General features: G+C 51.4%; 1 protein-coding gene and 1 pseudogene across 1 annotated transcript in view; one reads left to right on the top strand and one right to left on the bottom strand.

The window, feature by feature from the left end:
• Positions 215–18,091, bottom strand: part of NDRG1 (N-myc downstream regulated 1) — a 54,891-nt gene continuing 37,014 nt past the window's right edge. The window contains exons 9-16 of the mRNA XM_021088875.1: positions 16,969–17,025; positions 13,177–13,280; positions 11,373–11,429; positions 10,519–10,570; positions 9,277–9,324; positions 8,227–8,262; positions 6,678–6,729; positions 215–2,071 (exon numbers count right to left, since the gene is read on the bottom strand). Coding sequence (XP_020944534.1) covers positions 1,860–2,071; positions 6,678–6,729; positions 8,227–8,262; positions 9,277–9,324; positions 10,519–10,570; positions 11,373–11,429; positions 13,177–13,280; positions 16,969–17,025 — 618 coding nt within the window. The 3' untranslated portion in view covers positions 215–1,859. The remainder of the gene's footprint in view (positions 2,072–6,677; positions 6,730–8,226; positions 8,263–9,276; positions 9,325–10,518; positions 10,571–11,372; positions 11,430–13,176; positions 13,281–16,968; positions 17,026–18,091) is intronic.
• On the top strand, positions 13,677–14,236 carry LOC106509942 (annotated as a pseudogene).

The raw sequence follows: 18,091 nt of genomic DNA, 5'->3' as shown, positions 1-18,091 counted from the left end.
TTCACTTGTTTCTTTGTGTTTTTTTTTTTTTTTTTTTGACGTGGCCACTTGAAAAGTTAAAGTTCCATCTGTGGCTTGCATTGCGTTTTTATTGGATGCAATGCTCTAAAGCAAAGAATTCCAAAGGTGAAGGGTATGTGCCGGGAGACCCTAGGTGGGGAAAGTCCTGTCCCAGGGTAGGACTTCCCAGGGAGAGGAAGAAGACACAGACCACTGCAAAGTTACAAATTTATTGGTCTGGAAATAAATACAAATATCTCATTAAGAAACTCCTCTGGAAAGACTTATACACAACAGTTTCTTGTTCTGAATCAGCCACCCCTGCCTCCCAGGTGGTAGGTGGCAGGTAAACTGAGTCATGGCCCCTCAAGCTACCTAGAAGGCTTGATGACTTCCCTCCACTCCCCACCAGGCCCTGGCGGCTGATTCACAATGTTCCGTTCACTCTGATCAAACGTCCTATAAGAAGATCCATGGTTAGCCAAAATGCAAATCAAAAGGCAGTAGTATAGGAACTTGACAGCTATGCTGACATTGCCCAGAGATGTCAGTGGTGCCACCCCCTTCAGCAAAAGGTTAGAGGGGCAGGGAGAGGGGAAGGCAGGAGAGAAGGAACCGCCAGGGAATACACATCCCAGAATCCTTACATCTTCTGGGCCACCACTCCCCACGTGACTCCCCACCCCCTACAAGAGCAAAGGCTTCTATCTGAAGATTCTGGAAGGTCACCAGGTGGGAAACGTTTGGCGGTCAAGTTCAGATTCAACTCCGGTTATCAAAGATTGGAGGCTGGATTTAACTCAATCACACGTGATTTCCTGGGAACCAGATGGGATCAACTGAAATTACAACTGCGCTAGAGTCTATGGCAACCACAAGGAATCCCTTACATCTAATGTAACCCAAATCCCCCCACCCCCGCAGCCCTGCCCCCCCACTGCATGGCAATGACGCTTTGTCACAGCCGGGCACAGCTCTTTTCAATCGTTCCCTCCATTTCAGAGGAAGCGACTGCACGTCTAAATGACCTTCCCCATGAACAAAATAACCACGCGTTCACGTCTGTGAGGCGGGAAGTAGGGGCAGAGGAGGAGGCAGACAGGCAGCAAAGCCAAAGCCTTCAACCCACCATGATACCCAATGTTTGCCAAGAGTTTCTTCGAAAAACCGAGAGACTCTGTCGCCTGCTTTTGTTGCCTATTAAAAAAAATGCCAGGAAAACAGGCCTGTAGGCTTCAGCAATAAAAAGCGTACAAATGCACAAACTTTAAAAATCGACTTCTTCTCGTTAATTACCCAGATTTGCTTTTCCAAACGCTTCAGAGCCTCCCCACACACTGCCCCCCCTTCCTGGCCTCCTGTCTGGCCGTGTTAAAAGAACGACCCACGCTTGGCTGCTCCCCCCTCCCCAAATCGCAAAGGGGTTGGTTTCCAGAAACAGGCCTGTTTTTGCTTGAGTTGGAGAGGAAACAGGACGTAGGTGGGCGGGGCGTCCAACAAAACGTCCTTTGCAGCCAGGATGCTCGGGTCAGCCTAGGCTTGGATTTATGAAGTGTTTACCGCTGCGCGTCTTGTTCCTGGCAGCCTGGCGTCTCTCGGGCAGGGTGCGTGGCCACCAGGCCACTGGGTGGTGGAAACAGGGGCTCCTGTCCGCTGGTCCACCCCGCCCTGCCCTCGGCGGAAAGGGCGCCCTCCACAAACCCAATCTAGCTTTGTCGCCAGAGCTCACTCGTACAAAACAAGCTTTGGATTAATACCGAGTTACGCGTGGTTGGCAGGCAGGGGCGGGGAGGGGCCGGAGGAGGGGCGGCTACAGCGATGGAGCCCAGAGTCCAGGGGCGGTGGTCCCTGCAGGTCGCTTAGCAGGACACCTCCGCAGAGTTGGGTCCGGCGCTGTTCCTGGTGCCACCCGAGTTGGGGATGATGTCCAGGCGGGCGCCCTCGCTGGTGTGGGAGCGGCTGCGGACACCCTCGCTGGTGTGGGAGCGGCTGCGGGCGCCCTCCAGGGAGGTGACACTGGAGCCCGAGGCTGTGCGGGACCGCATCAGGCGGGTCATGCTGGCGGAGGGCACTGCGGAGAGAGGAGAGTGCCCACTGAGCGGAGGCGTGATGTGTCTGCCCCACCTGGCCGGGCACCTTTGCTCCTATCCATCCTGGCAGCCAGCCAGTCTCTAGGCTCCCCATTGTTCCTGCATCCGCTCCCAGAGGGGGAGAGCCAGGCAAGCACCAGCTGTGATCCCACAGTAGTTCGAACACAGAGCTGGGTCCAAATCCCAGTCCTGCTACATGTTCACCAGCTGTGGGATTTGGGGAGTGTCCCCCTCTGAGCCCCAGCCCCGCCTGTAAAATGATACTAACACTGATCCCCTGGTATCAGTGCCTGCATGTGTGCCTACCACCCCATATGGTCAAGGATCACTAGAGCGGGAATATTCGAGGTCAGCCAGACTAGAAATCAAGGCCACTCAGAGCCATCGTCTCTCCCCTGAAGAAGCCCATGAGCTCCCAGGAATTAGCAATGGCACCGTCCTTTCCAAAGGGCTCACAAGTGCACTTGAACCCAGCAGGTAGCTGATAAGGTGGAATGAAGACAACAAAATCCCTCCACCTGTGCTGGGTTGGAATAGCATCCCCCTCAAATTCGAGTCCATCGGAACCTCAGACTGTAACCTTATTTGTAAAGAGGGACTTTGCAGGTCTGTTTCGTTAAGATGAGGTCACGCTAGGTTAGGGTGAACTCTCCTGCAAAGGCTGGTCTCCTCACAGGAGAGGAGACACATGCACACCTGGGAGAGGCCACGTGCAGACAGGGCAGAGGTCAGAGGGATGCAGCGGCAAGCCAAGGACTCCCGGCAACCACCGGAAGCTGGGATGGGGCAACAAAGGATTCTTCCTAGAATCTTGGGAGGGAGCATGACCCTGCCGGCATGCTGATTCTGATCTCCCAGCCTCTAGAACTGTAGGACTGTGAGAGAATAAGTATCTGGTGTTTTAAGCCACCCAGTTGGTAGGGATTTGTTACGGCAGCCGTGGGAAAGTACAGCACCATTGACTAAAGCATCATTGCCAAGGCCACAGTGAATGATGGACATCAAACAGTGAGGTGGCTGATATGGACACATGCAATTAGGGCTTACACTGTTCGCTCAACAGGCACATGTATTTTCCATGGCAAACACCCACAAGCTGAATTCATTTTCATTCTTGCTGTACTGAATCCTTATCTTTTCCTTTGTCTTTCTTTTTCTTTCTTCTTCTTTTTTTTTTTTTTTTTTTTGACTGCATCTTTGTCATAAAGAAGTTCCTGGGCCAGGGATCAAATCCTACACCAGCTGTGGCAATGCTGGATCCTTAACCCACCGCTCCCAGCTGGGGATCAAACCGGCAACACCACAGAAACAAGCTGGATCATTAACTCACTGCACCACAGCAGGAACTCCTGAATCTTTCTGAAAGAGCTAGTTGTCAAACCCAGAAAAAATGGGGATCAATCCCACATCTGTTGCTCACATGCTTTCTCTGAGCCTCTATTTCTCGACCTCAGATCTGGGCTTTTCTTGACCTTGCAGGGCTCAGGTGACTCGGGCAGGGTGTCATGGATGATGCTGACCAGTCACCGTGAGCAGGCCCTGCATAAACAAACAATCCCTCTCCTTGTCTTTGGCGGATGCTTCTAGATCTTTCTGTTGTCTTTCCCTATGACTGCAGGATGCCTCGGCTTTCTGGAAATAGAAGCTGCTGTGGGGAAAAACAAAGCCTGCCTTTCATTCCCTGTCTCCCCAGAATGCACTTCCAAAGCAGAAATCCAAACCCCAGGCAGGTCCTAGAGGACAAGTGGCAATTCATGCCCTGGAGGTAAACGCAGGCTTTCTCCAGGCACCGCCTCCGCCTGCACACTTTTCCAGAAGGAAGGAGGCCGGAGAGGCAGGACCCACAGGCAGATGTTTTCTGCTGCGAGAGGGCACTTTGGGACAGGCATCCTGCCCAAAGCATGTAAATCAGGCTGGCCCGCTCTCAGCCACACTAGAAACTAGACACGGCTGAGGCCAATCTTAAGGACCGCGGCCGTTTACCAAACATAACATCACTATTCTAAACAAGCAAACCGTTTAAGTCTCACAGGAAAAAATGGAAGTGATGAGACGCTCAGACTTCCTCGTTTAGATGGGCACATGGATGATAATTCCTGGCAGCAGGCTGAAAGAGCCAGAGAACCACATCAGGGCCAAAACCGTGGCCAACACACTCACTTGGACCAACCGAGGCTGCTGCCCAATGGTGTACTTAAACTTGGTGTTGTCCGTCCTGAGCAGGGGCCTGTATTCCTGAGAAAGGGCTACATGTGTCTATGAATAAACTATAACCATACTGCAAAAAGCTGCAAATTCCTTTTTTTTTTTTGTCTTTTGTCTTTACATGGAGGTTCCCAGACTAGGGGTCGAATTGGAGCCATAGCTGCCAGCCTAGACCACAGCTACAGAAATGCTGGATCTGAGCCGCGTCTGTGACCTACACCACAGCTCATGACAACGCCAGATCCTTAACCCACTGAGCAAGGCCAGGGATCGAACCCACAGCCTCATGGATACTAGTCGGGTTCGTTAACCACTGAGCCACAGCAGGAACTCCATCTGCAAATTCTTAACTGTGTTTCTCTTTATCCTTCAATTCTCAAACCTAATGATTTAGCAAAGAGTGTCTTAAAAATGTGATTTTATTACCCACTTGCTCCAGAGTTTATAGTTTTCCAGGAATGCCACAGATCCCCACTCTGCTCCTGGTTTGATCTCCCAAAGCCTCACTTTCCTTTTTTCTTTCTTTTCTTTTTTTTAGGGCCATACCTGAGGCATATGGGAGTTCCCAGGCTAGGGGTCAAATTGGAGCTGTACCTGCCAGCCTATGTCACAGCATGGATCCTAGTCAGATTAATTTCTGCTGAGCCACAGTGTGAACTCCTCAAAGCCTCAGATTCATCATTTATAAAATGAGAATAAGTAATCACATAGGATTACTGTGATGATTACATGAGGAAAAAAATAAAGGTTTTCTTAATCTTTCATCACTATCACCACCACCACCTTCATCATCACCATCCTCCTGATCACCACCACCATCTCGATCATCACTATCATCACTATCACCACCATCATCACCATCATCATCACCACCATCACCACCATCATCATCGTCACCACCATCATCTCGATCATCACTATCACCACCACCATCATCATCAGCATCATCATGATCACCACCACCATTGCGATCATCACTATCACCACCATCACCACCATCATCACCATCATCACCACCATCATCACCATCATCATGATCACCACCACCATCTCGATCATCACTATCATCACTATCACCACCATCATCACCATCATCACCACCATCATCACCATCATCATGATCACCACCACCATCTCGATCATCACTATCATCACTATCACCACCATCATCACCATCATCACCATCATCACCACCATCATCACCATCATCATGATCACCACCACCATCTCGATCATCACTATCATCACTATCACCACCATCATCACCATCATCATCACCACCATCACCACCATCATCATCGTCACCACCATCATCTCGATCATCACTATCACCACCACCATCATTACCACCATCATCATCACCATCACCATGATCACCACCACCATCGTGATCATCACGATCATCACTCTCACCACCATCATCACCATCATCACTATCACCACGATCATCACTATCACCACCACCATCATTACCACCATCATCACCACCATCATCATGATGGGGACCATCATCTCGATCATCACTATCACCACCACCATCATCATCACCATCATCATGATCACCACCACCATTGCGATCATCACTATCACCACCATCATCATGATCATCACCACCACCACCTCATCATCATCACCACCATCATCACCATCATCATCACCACCATCACCACCACCATCACCACCATCATCACCATCATCACCACCATCACCATCATCATGATCACCACCACCATCGTGATCATCACTATCACCAACATCATCACCACCATCATCATCACCATTATCACCACCATCATCATGATCACCACCACCAAAGCCACCATCATCATGATCACCACCACCATCGCGATCATCACTATCACCACCATCACCACCATCATCATGATCACTATCACCACCATCATCACCATCATCGTCACCACCATCACCACCATCATCACGATCATCACTATCACCACCATCATTCCTACCATCACGATCACCACCACCACCATCATCACCACCATCATCACGATCACCATCACCATTACCGCCATCACCACCATCATCACTACAACTCAAAGTCCTTTGGAAAGCAGGTAATCAAAATTTAAAAAGATTTTCGTGGTTTCATTGTCTGCTGTCTTCTTGGTGCTTAAAAAAATTTCCTGGTTGGAACCAGCTTCCATTCAACAAGGGAGAATGAACTGCTATGGTCTGAAGAGACACTAGAACCTCTGCACGGCTGCCCATCCTCCAGGCACCTTAATACTTCTTCCTCGACTTGCTCTGTCTGCGGAAAGCCCAGCCCAGCCAAGGGGACAGAGAATATGCAGCTCAGCCTGGCCCTGCCTCCCACACCTGCCCCTCAACCCACCGCCTGCCAGGAAAGGCCATACTCACTGTATCCCATGCCCTGCACGAAGTACTTGAAGGCTTCGGCCAGCTTGGCCGGCTGCAAGAGAAACAAGGGAGAGTGGGGTCAGTGCCGGAGGTCCCGAAATTACAGGGCGCGGGGAGCCGTTGCCCGTGGTCACCTTCATTAAAGACCTTGACCCGAGATGGAAGGCCAGCACGTGTGGATAGGACAAAACACACGAGAAAAGACTATGGTGTATAATCACGGAGACCAAGACTGGCCTTGGCCAGGAAGAAAAAGTTCAAGGTCACGTCACAGGTGGGGGAGCTCGGTCAAATGACCTGACCTGTCTGAGCCAGTTCCCTCACCTGGAAGGTATGGGCGGGGTGCCACAGCTACTTCTGAGGGTTTCTGTGAAGACCGCCTTAGATAAACTGATGGGTCCAACTCCGCGTCGAGAATGTAAGGGCCCCTCGTCACGCTAAGGGCTTTGCAACATCACCTCACTTTCTCCCAACATCCAACTCAGGCGGGCAGTACCACTGCCATCCACATTCCCCAGCTCAACAGACTCGGACAGATAAATAATCCGCCCAAGGTTTTAGGATTAGTCAGTGGTCCTGCATGTCAGCGCAGGGCTCTCCACGCCCCATAGCACTTTACTCTGTGCGTTAATAGCAGGCTGCGTGGCTGGATAAAAGGATGGTGGACAAATGGATAGATGACAATGAAAAAGAAGATGGATGGAAAAGGAAGACATGAAAAAAGATGGGTGGATGAATGAAAAGAAAGGATGGATGGACATGCAGAAGAAGGGATGTGTGCATCGAAGGAAAGAAATGGGAATAAGGATAGATGAACGGGTGGATGGACAGATGGACAAGGAAAGCATGAGCTCGGGGGTGAGATGCACCTGCTGGGGACATGCTAACGGGGAGGAGGGAGGCCTGGGGTGATGTGGCATCTGTGAGAGGATGGAATCACCACCCAACAACACTAGGACGGGTGGCAGGGACCCCCAGTGCCTGCTCGCTGCTGCAAGGGGGGTCCCCAGGGGGCTCAGGGGGGCTTGTAAGGGCTGGAGGGGCACCCGTAGCTAGAAAGTCCTTTCAGGACTGGAGGAAGAAAGAGAAGCAGGGCACAGTTATGTGAAAAAGACAGCCCCCAAAGCAGAAACTATTCCTTTTTTTTTTTTTTTTTGCTTTTTAGGGCTGTACCTGCAGTATATGGAAGTTCCCAGGATAGGGGCTGAATCAGAGCTACAGCTGCTGGCCAAGGCCACAGCTACAGCAAGGCAGGATCTGAGCCGCATCTGAGATCTACACTGCAGCTCACGGCAACGCTGGATCCTTAACCCACTGAGCGAGGCCAGAGATCAAACCCATATCCTTATGGAAACTAGTCAGGTTAGTTTCCACTGAATCACAACGGGAACTCCTGTAAGCACCTTTGATGAAGGGCAGCGGGTCCACAATGTGTCATCAGATTTATAATAGGGGTGGGAGATGCTGAGCAGACAGTGAGCACAAAGAGGGTAACAGGTCACAGAGGCACATGCCCTCCACCTGGGGAGTGGGGACAGGTGTGACTCACCTGGGAGATCTGGGGGAGGCCGCCACAATCCGCCATCTGGGGGAGAGAGAAGCCGGTGAGTATCGAACACCTCAGTGGAGGAGATCCCGGCTCTGCGGACCGGCTCCAAATAGGCACCCATTCTGCCCGCTGTCCTGCCCTGGGCCTGCCCTGCTGAGGGGCGTCTGGGCATATTACAGGTGGGGGAGCACCCAGCCCACCTGGCAAGGCTGCTGTGGTTACCATGCCTCTCAGCATTACACTCTGTCGTCTTGGTAACCGCTGCTCGCAGCCTATGATGGGCCAGGCGCTGTGCTAGGCCCTGTCGTTAATTTCACTCTGCTCCCCAAGGACCCTGGAAGGTACCACTGTGCCACTTTAGAGGTAGAAACTGGGCCAGGGAGAACTTGGAGAGCTTACAAAGTTCCAGCCAAGGTCTGTCTGACTAGAAAGCGTTCATTGCACGAGGCCCTGCACAGACAATCTCTTTGATGACCCCTCAGAATGAGACTGCACCATTCAAAGCTTCGGGCCTGATGGGGCTCCTGGTTGGCCACCCTTGGTAAATGCTATAACTTCCGGAGTTCCTGGTACATCACTCAAAGCCATCACTGTTTTGCATGTGTGAATATTTAACCAGAGCCCAGGGCACTGGAGCACTTGGGCAGCAGAGTGGGGCTGGGGAAACTGGATTGGAAGGTCCTGGGGAGGGTGGGTGAGGCGGTGACCATCCTCCGGGCTAGCATCTCAAGACTGAATCCCAAGGGCAAGCCTCAAGGTCAGCTAACCTGGGGCAGTCCTCAGCCCCATGGGAACGCAGCCAGCCCCGCCCATAAATTCCTGAGCCATGACCCACAGCCCCTAAACTCCGGGGGACCTAGACAGGGATCCCCTCATCTCTGCAGCCTTGGGTTACCAGTCAGCACCCTAGATGCCTGTGAACAAATACATTACATAATCATTTCTGGGGTTTCTGACCACTAGTTTTGCTGTATCAGGCACAACTCAATTCTGCTGAAAACTTAGGAGTTTCTAAGAAAGAACACCCCCCACCCATCATTGTCTCTGTACCTTGAGAAGAGTGGTCTTCGTTGGGTCCAGTTTTGAGTTGCACTCCACCTGGACAGGGAGAGGGAAAAGAAATTTGCTAATTTTCTACCTGGAGCCAAAGTCATAAGCTTTCTTCCTTGCCTGTCACTCTGCCACCATCTGAAAGTAAAATACTCCTACTGGCATGGATTAAGGAACGTGGGCTTTGGGATTAAATATATGTGGCCCTGACATTTCCAGCTGTGACCTTGGGCAAGTTACTTAACTTCTTGGAGCCTCAGTTTCCTCATCAATAAAATGGGGATACTATCTTTTTCAGAAGGTTGTTATGAAAATGAGCTAAAACGTAGAAGGTGCTCCAAAAACAGTGCTAAATGAATGGCCTTCTTTAACCAGCTGCTGCCAGTGATTCTACAGACTCAACATCCCCAGTCTCGGCAAATATTTTTCAAATGAAATCACATCCACCAGGATGGTTTCTTTTTTCAGTTTGTCCGTGATCCTCTTAAAAGTGCATCCAGAAGTGGCCAAAATACCCCCTTGTAACCTGTAATGTTTAAAGTGTCTACAGTAGAACTATCATCTCCCTTAATATAAACAATATATCTTTACTGATGCATCCTATAATTATGTCCAGTGGACTAGATGACAAGAAATTCATGGTTCAATCAGACACCCCAGGTCTTTACTAAGTGAGCACTTGCAGACTCTGCTCGGCCTACTGCTCAAGGCATGTCACCACTCTAGGATTCTGCCCAATAGCCCCCAAGTCTCCCATGTCCCCAGCTATGGGGATGTTGGAAAGATAATCCTTGTTTTGCCTCCACAACATCACAGGTGGAAATTAGGGGGTGAAATGAGCCAGAAAGCTTTGCCTAAGTCCTGCTACCCAGGTGCCTCTCCGCCTTGCCAGAGGACCAGGCTCCAACCACGTCTGAAGCTGCCACCTGATTCCCAGATGGGCAGAGAGTCTCTTGGCCAGGAAGCCAAGTGGCAACATGCCTATATAAACCAATGGGAGGTGGATCAGCAGGTGAGGGGCCTGGGAGATGAGACAGAGGGCCCGCGGCTGAGCAACTAGGACTGGCAGTCACCAGGGAAGGAGCTGGTGCCTGAGTCCTCTGCCCAAAGGCCAATATGACATCTAGAAGGTGTCACTTGCCCTGATGAAGGCAGAGGAGGGGAAGGTGGTGGGCAAGGAGCCTCCATATAACTTTGGACTGTTGAATTAAGTGCAGAAGCCAGGGGTTGGTTTCTACATACCACAGCGTCCACAGCAGGAGAATTGTCCCCAACCACCAACAAAGCAGGACACCTGGGGGCAGAGAGAGAAGGAGGAGCTGAAGTTCATTTAAAGAGCCTTACACTCCCAGGCCTGCCAGGCTGGGATGAAAATGCTAAAAAAAAAAAATTATTTTGTTTTTTCCCATTACCCTTTGCTCTTTTTTAACTGCCTTCTTTCTCTATCCTCTGCTTTACTCTTAGAATAACATGAGTTAGTAGTCATTTACACCTTAGTCTGAATTTCAGCCAGAGAATTTCCATGCCCTGATGTTTTATTTCCTCTCCTCAAGGAAGGATAAATAGGACTTTGCTAGCAATCGAGATCAGAGACAAAAAGGACATGCCTGGCAAAGGATGTGACAAAGCATGTGCCAAGTTTAAGTGTCAAATAATATGGTTCATGGGGGTGATGAGGTTATAAAAAAACCAACAGTCACTACTGGTGGAATCCAGCTGGTTGTATCCATGAGTGTCTTTTCCTTCCAGTTTTATAGGGCTCTTCAGGGTGGGTCCTATGTCTTGTTCACCCCAAGGCTCAGTGAAGCAAAGCCTCACACAGTATGGGGGCAAAACAGATGCTTCGTAAATCCTGTCTGGTGTGGACAGCATTTCTCATCTGAGATCTAAGCCTCCCTGTTAGTCTCAGGGACACTCTATGAACCAAGCCCTTGCCCAAGGAGAAGACAAGTGAGGCTGGGCCATGCCCAATCCCTGGACAGAACCCACCCAGTCCTAGCATGGGGCAGGGGCCAGTCCTGCCGGACTCAGAAGGAAGGCACAGCGGGCAACTGTGAGTAAAGCTAAGGAGACAGCAGGAAGAAAGAGCAACTCACTGCAGGGTGACCGTGTGGGCTCCGGGCATCGGCCGCTCAATCTCCAGGTCCCGCCGGCTACAGACAGACACAGACAAATGCCCCATTACGCCAGCATAGCAGACCCTCCCCTGGAGGAAGCCCCCTCCCCCTGAGCTGATCCCTGGAGGTCCTGCACCATCCACTCTGGCAAACACCCACATCCCAACCCGTGCAAGGTCACTCCCCGGCCTCTTGGGATCCACAGACGTTTCAGGACTCACGCATTCCCCATGGCGCCCCCAGGTTTCCTTCTTTTGTTAGGAGGACACGTCACACCCTCCTCTACAGAAGGTCCCTGCCTCCCGTGGCCCTAGTCGGAGCCTGCATGTCTCAGATGGTGTCCAGCCTCCACTTGGTCTGAGCCTCAGTCCCACCCAAATTCTGAGTCCTCTGTATAGTAACCGCATCATTTTGTTTTGTTTTGTTTTGTTTTGTGTTTTTTAGGGCCGCACCTGCGGCATAAGGAAGTTCCCAGGCTGGGGGTAGAATCGGAGCTGCCCCACAGTCACAGCAACCATCGAGGGATCCAAGCTGCATCTGCGACCTACTCCACAGCCCATGGCAACGCCAGATATTTAACCCACTGAGTGGGGCCGCATCCTCATGGGTACGATTCTATTCGGGTTCGTAACCAGCTGAGCCACAATGGGAACTCCCAAAGCATCATTTTGGAACTCAGGCTTATCCCATTCACTCCCTCATTTTCAACCCTCCTGCGGTTTTCTGCTGTGCCGTAAAGTCCAGCCTGGCCCCATCCGTCTCCTCACCAGCCTCACACTGCCTGCTGGCTCCCACCGTGAGATGCCCTTTCTCACGTCACAGATGGGAGTCAGCCCGGCTGGATTCAAATCACACCCCTCTGCTTCCTAGCTGGGTGACCTCAGGCAGGAGGCTGAGCCTCTCTGTGCCTTTGTTTCCTTAGCAGGAAATGGCTGTGACAGCACTTCTTCATGGGGTTTTTGACAGGAATCAGTTTCTTCCTGCAGCATGTGGGGCTGTGAGGGCTGTGGCTGGCCTCCTCCTCGTGCCCACGGCCCCACTGAAAGCCTGCCCACTCCAGCCTTGTTTAGGGTTTGCTGAATAAATGAGCAGCTCAGCCTCCATGCCCTCAGTTACACGCTGGGGGTACCGCCTGTTCCTCCTGCACTGAGAGGCTGGGAGGAGGGTCAGAGGAAATGGACTCTAATGCCCATCATGAAGTCAAGTTATTAACATGTAGGAAAACAGAGCCCAGGAGGCTCATTCCTGCCACCTCTGTGGGAGCACAGCAGGATGAGTTCCCTGAAGATTCTAGAACCTCTGACCAACACCAGCGGTCCCAGCATCCCCTCCTCTAGTTGACTCCAGACCCTCTTATCCTTAAGAGGGCTGCACCCCTGCCAAAGGCCTGCTAAAGTGCTCCTCATCCTTGGAACGACTCCTCCGCCTCCCAGCAGCCTCCCTGGATTCCTCCCATCCTCCCACATCCTCTGCCGCTCGCATCACACCTGGACCTTCCTTGGCGTCAGCCATGGCACAGGCATGTATTCAAACCCATTGAGATGTGACCAGGTCCCACTCTCGCTTGCGCCCCTAGTGGTCTGGAGTGGAAGTTCAGCTCCTTGCAAAGCACTCAAAACTCCCCAAGGCATCTGGATTCCCCAGGCACCTCTGATCATCTATTTTGCTCAGGGCTGAATCTTCTGTTAATTTTATGATCCCCCTTCTCCTGCCCCATGTGCATGCCAGACCTACAAAAGGAGCCAGACAAGCAGCTATTGTGTGGCTGGGCAGCATTCGGTACCTGTTGTAGGCGTTGATGAACAGGTGCAGGTTACCAGGGTTCATGTCGTTGATGATGTGCTGTCGGTAGGTGTGCACCACCTCCACGTTATTCTGCATCTCCTCCTGCATTGAGAGCGGGCAAAATGTCATGCATGGGACCCATGACCCTGGGCGGGTCACAAGCCTCACCACAAAGTGAATGTAGTGATGCCTAATTCACAAGCCGGCTAGGGAGCCTGAGGGAACCTTCGGGAAAGCAGAAGCTACACCCAGATGCAGACTCATGTCTGAATATCAGCTGGGAGCAGAGGTGACGCAACCCTGAGGGGCAACCACGCCCTTCCGGGCTCAGACTTCAGGAGTTGTGATCTGAAGTCAGTCCTCCTGGATGGAAACTTGTTCCAGCCCTGTCCCTTTGTTAGACAAGTGTTTTACTTTTCTGAGCCTCAATGCCCTTAAAAAAAGGGGGGGGGTGGCTGAGGGTTTTTTCCCCAGTAATTGGCCTGAGGACCTCTAAAAATGGTTCCCTTTTCACTTGACCCAGAAAACCCCACAAAATCATGCAAACCAAGAGGTTTCAAATCTTCGTGTCCACTTAAGAACACTGGTGAAACTGCCCAGGCCACTAAGGATATGCACCACCAAGTATGTGAAGGATGTCACTTTACAGAAGCCATGTGTGCCCTTCCAGCAGTACAATGGTGGAGCTGGTGGGTGTGTCCAGCCCAAGCAGCAGGGCTGGGCACAGGATCGGAGGCCCCAAAAGAGCTCTGAATTTTTATTGCAGATGCTCAAAAATGCGGAGGGATGCTGAATTTAAGGGCTTCGATGCAGATTCTCTGGTAATTGAGCACATCCAGGTGAATAAAGCCCCCAAGATGCAGTGCAGGACTTACTGAGCGTGTGGTCAGAGCAACCCTAATGTGAGTTTTCCCTGCCACAGTGAGATGAGCCTTACTGAAAAGGAGAAGGGGGTTCCTAAGCCAGCAGAGGAGGTTGCACAGAAGACAAAGATGTCCCAGAAGAAAATGAAGAAACAAAAACTCATGGCCTGGGAGTAAATTCCGTAAAAAAAAAAAAAAAAAAAAAAAAATGTGAATAAAAGTAAAAAAAAAAAAAACCGTGGGGATGACATTACCTACTACCTATGTCATCCAATTGTAGGGATGAACAGAGATCGGGCACTCGGGAAAGTCTGAAACTGATGCAAATGTTGGCATCTATTTTATTTTATTTTATTCTTTTTTTTTTTTTTTTTTTTTGTGGCCGCACCTGCAGCATATGGAAGTTCCCAGGCTAGGGGTCGAATCGGAGCTACAGCCACTGGCCTACACCATGGCCACAGCAACTCAGGATCCGAGCTGTGTCTGCGACCTACCCCACAGCTCACGGCAACACCGGATCCTTAACCCACTGAGTGAGGCCAGGGATCGAACCACACCCTCACTAGTCGGGTGCGATTCCACTGAGCCACAACAGGAACACTGAGCATTTTTTTTTTTTCTTTAATGGGAAGAGGGTAAAAAGCTCTTGATGTTTGCCAAACAAAACCAACCCATGCAACAGGAAGTTGCCAGAAAGAAGGGCGATCTTAATAGGCAGGAGGGTCACCCAGGCCCTTGCAGAAGGCCGGCCGCCGTCTTCCCTCTCCCTTTTGAATGTGATTTGGGACCCACAGATAAGCTATGAGCGTGCTCTGTTTCTCATTTGGGCCATGGCGGATGCTGGAGGTTTCATGAAATGGCCTGATATGATTACCGCCAACCGGATCAGGCGTGGGAGGGAGCCAAGGGGGCCAGTGTCAGCCCCGAGCTGTGTCAAAACCATCCACGGCCATTGAAGCAACAAAGAGACCCACTGGCTATTCCGCAAAAATCAGGACAAAGAGTCTGAGGAATCGTGCTGGGGTTCAGGAGGAAACACAGCTACAGCAACTTGGGAGCCCCAAAGACGCCCTGAGTAACTCGGGGCGCAGTCAGACTCTCACCCTGTACTTGACACCCCTCTTCCAAGTAAATACAGACATTGCCTCTGATTGTTCCCTATTCCCATCAGGCTCACATTATACACTCAGGGTGGAGAAAATGCATTGCAAACTGTGCGACGAAGCCTAAAAAGTGAAAAACGACCCTAGTGGGCTTGAAAGGTGACCCCAAGGATAGGTCCACATCAAACTCCCAGAACCGGTAAATGTTAACTTATTTCAGAAAAAAGGTTTCTGCGGACATCATTAAGTTAGGGATCCAGAGATGAGGTCATCTGGGATAATCCCAGGGTCCTAAGTCCAATGACAAGTGTCCTTGGAAGAGAAAGGTGGAGAGAGATTTGAACAGATGCAGAGAAAGCCATGCAAAGGTGGAGGCAGAGCCTGGAGAGAGCAACCACAAGCCAAAGGATGCTGTAGCTGCCAGAGGCCGGAAGGACCAAAGACAGGCGGCCCTGGAGGAGTGTGGTCCGGCTGGCACTTGCGGTCAGAGTTCTGGCCCCCAGAATAGAGAATATACTTCTGTTGTTTGAAGCCAGTCAGTGCTTCACAGCAGCCACAGGAAATGAATACAAGGACCAAACACAGTGAGGGCACTGCACCCCCAACAAAACATTTGCTTCCCGGGGTATCATACTGTCACATGCCACGCAGCACACGGTCACCCTCTTTGCCACATGCAATAAACAGAGTGAATCACCTGGAGCTGGGCAACAGATGGGGTGCTTCAGACCCCAGCTTTGCATCTAAGCCCCTGGTGCACCCTCCAGCCCGGCAGGAGGTACAGAGCCGGGCGGGGGCTATGCTAGACCACTGGTGGGCTAGAACCACACACCACGTGCATGCTACAGGGGTCTGGCTCAGCTCATCCTGGCGGGCAGGTGGTCGGGGGCGGGGGGGCACCCACATGGGAGTTGCAGGACAACCCGTTTGAGAGCCAGGCTCCAGCAGAGGTGCAAATGGCCAGTGCTCTGTGTGGTTATGAGAACCCACATTGGAGCCAGGCTCAGGTTCCAATCTCAGGCCCTCTCTCTCACTGTGAGACCTCACACAGGTCACTCGACCTCTCTGGTCTCCCCTGGGAATACAAATAGATCCATAACTGGGAATAAATAAGAAGTACATCCCATACGGGTTACAGAGTCCTTAGGACTGAGGCTAACACACAGCCAACTCCATAGCTGGGTTTGCTGCGGGCTTTGTCAGCGCCCAGAACTGGAAAGAACCCCAGGGTCCATCAACAGTGGATGGAGAAGCAAACTGCAGTACGTCCCTCCCACTCAGCACCGAAAAGGGATGAACTCTTGAGCCTCAGGACACAGATGCGCCGTAAAATAATTATCTGAGTGAACAAAGCCAGATTTAAGAAATCAAAGAACACACACTATGTAATGCTATTTACATAAAAATCTAGGACATGCAAAATAAATCTATAGGGACCCGAAGCAGATCAGGGGTCACCTGAGGAGGAGGAAGAGAAGGATTATCCAGCTGCCCAAGGGAAGCTCTCGGGGTGAAGGTGTGGTGTTCATTGTCTGGGTTTCAGCGATGGTTGGACAGGTGTATACACAGGTCCAAATTTGTCAGATTTCACACTTTCAACATGTGCAGCGAATTGTACTTCCAGAAAGCTGTTAACAAGACTTCTGCTAAGAGGAGAGCGAGAGAGGAGGAATGACCTGACGACAGGGAATGAATAACGACGCACTATTTGGTGAGGGTCAGATGGGGCCGCCTGCCCGCCGGGCCTGTTGGTCTCTGCGGCCTAAGTGCCAGGCAGCATGACGGCTCGGTGTCAACCTCGGACTGCTAGGCCACGCCACTCACCTTCCCGAAGAGGTGTGACACCACCATGTCTGGAAGGGCCTGGGTCCATCCGGAGATCTGGGAGGAAAGAAAGGGGGTCAGAGACAGGTGCTGGCAGCGTGGGGCGAAGGTCAGCCAAACCCCACTGCCCTGGAGGCGCAGCAGCAGCGTGGGATCCCAGGCAATCAGGTCTGAGGACACCGCCTAGATGGGACAGCGCTACCTGTCTCCAGGTACCTGCTGGACCTGGGGCCCCAAGGCAGGACCTGGAAGGGCTTCGTTGCTCTCAGAACCCCACGCACAGGAGATTTGGGCAAAATGTGTCTGAATAAAGACCCCACATGCTCCCAGCTTTGGCTGCACCACAGCTCAGCAAGTCCTCAGTGAAGGGAGCCATCTGCTGCTTCTAACACACATCAAGCTCTCTCTGTCCACACATTAGAATCTGCCTACCTCGAGCTATCCTTTCTGTGTCACCCTCTAGATTTTCCTCTCAAGCTGGTTTCCTCTCTCTGAATATACTGAGGTTACACTGGTACCCTTCTCTACCTGTCCCCACCACCAATGCTAAGTATACAGCAGGGGGTCCATAAATGCTAGGCATACAACAGGAGCTCCATAAATGCTTACTACCATGGGTGCTCCATAAATGTTAAATATGCAGCAGAAGCTCCAGAAATGCTAGGTACACAGTGGGAGCTCTGTACATGTTAGGCATACAGTAGAAGCTCCATAAATGTGTGTTGACCACCTCGAGTGTCAGGCAGGGACTGGCAGAAGAGGGAGGCTCTAGAGCTGCGGTCCTAGGCTGCCCTGGCTGCCACCTCCTAGCCATGTGGTCCTAGGCAGGTAGCAGAGCTGGGGGACCCCAGCCCTCTCATCCTGTAACCAGGGCGCCAGGAACTTCAGAGTCACAAGGCCAAGGTGAGGGTTACATGAGGAAACCACACATGTCAGAGGATCTGACCCTGGTGCCTGACACAGGCTAGACCCCTGAGAGAGGTCTTCTTGTGCCAGGGCTGGGGATGGAAAAGAAGGCTGCAGTGCAGGTACGAAACCCCACAAACAGCCCTCAGGCTTCACGTTAACCTGTCGTCAACATTCCCAGGCCGATTATTGCACAACTATAAATGTAATAAAATTA

The sequence above is a fragment of the Sus scrofa genome, chromosome 4 (genome assembly GCF_000003025.6).
Source record: "Sus scrofa isolate TJ Tabasco breed Duroc chromosome 4, Sscrofa11.1, whole genome shotgun sequence".
Classification (NCBI taxonomy): Eukaryota; Metazoa; Chordata; class Mammalia; order Artiodactyla; family Suidae; genus Sus; species Sus scrofa.
Note: the sequence above shows the minus strand (reverse complement) of the source record. Positions and strands in the feature narration are given on the sequence as shown.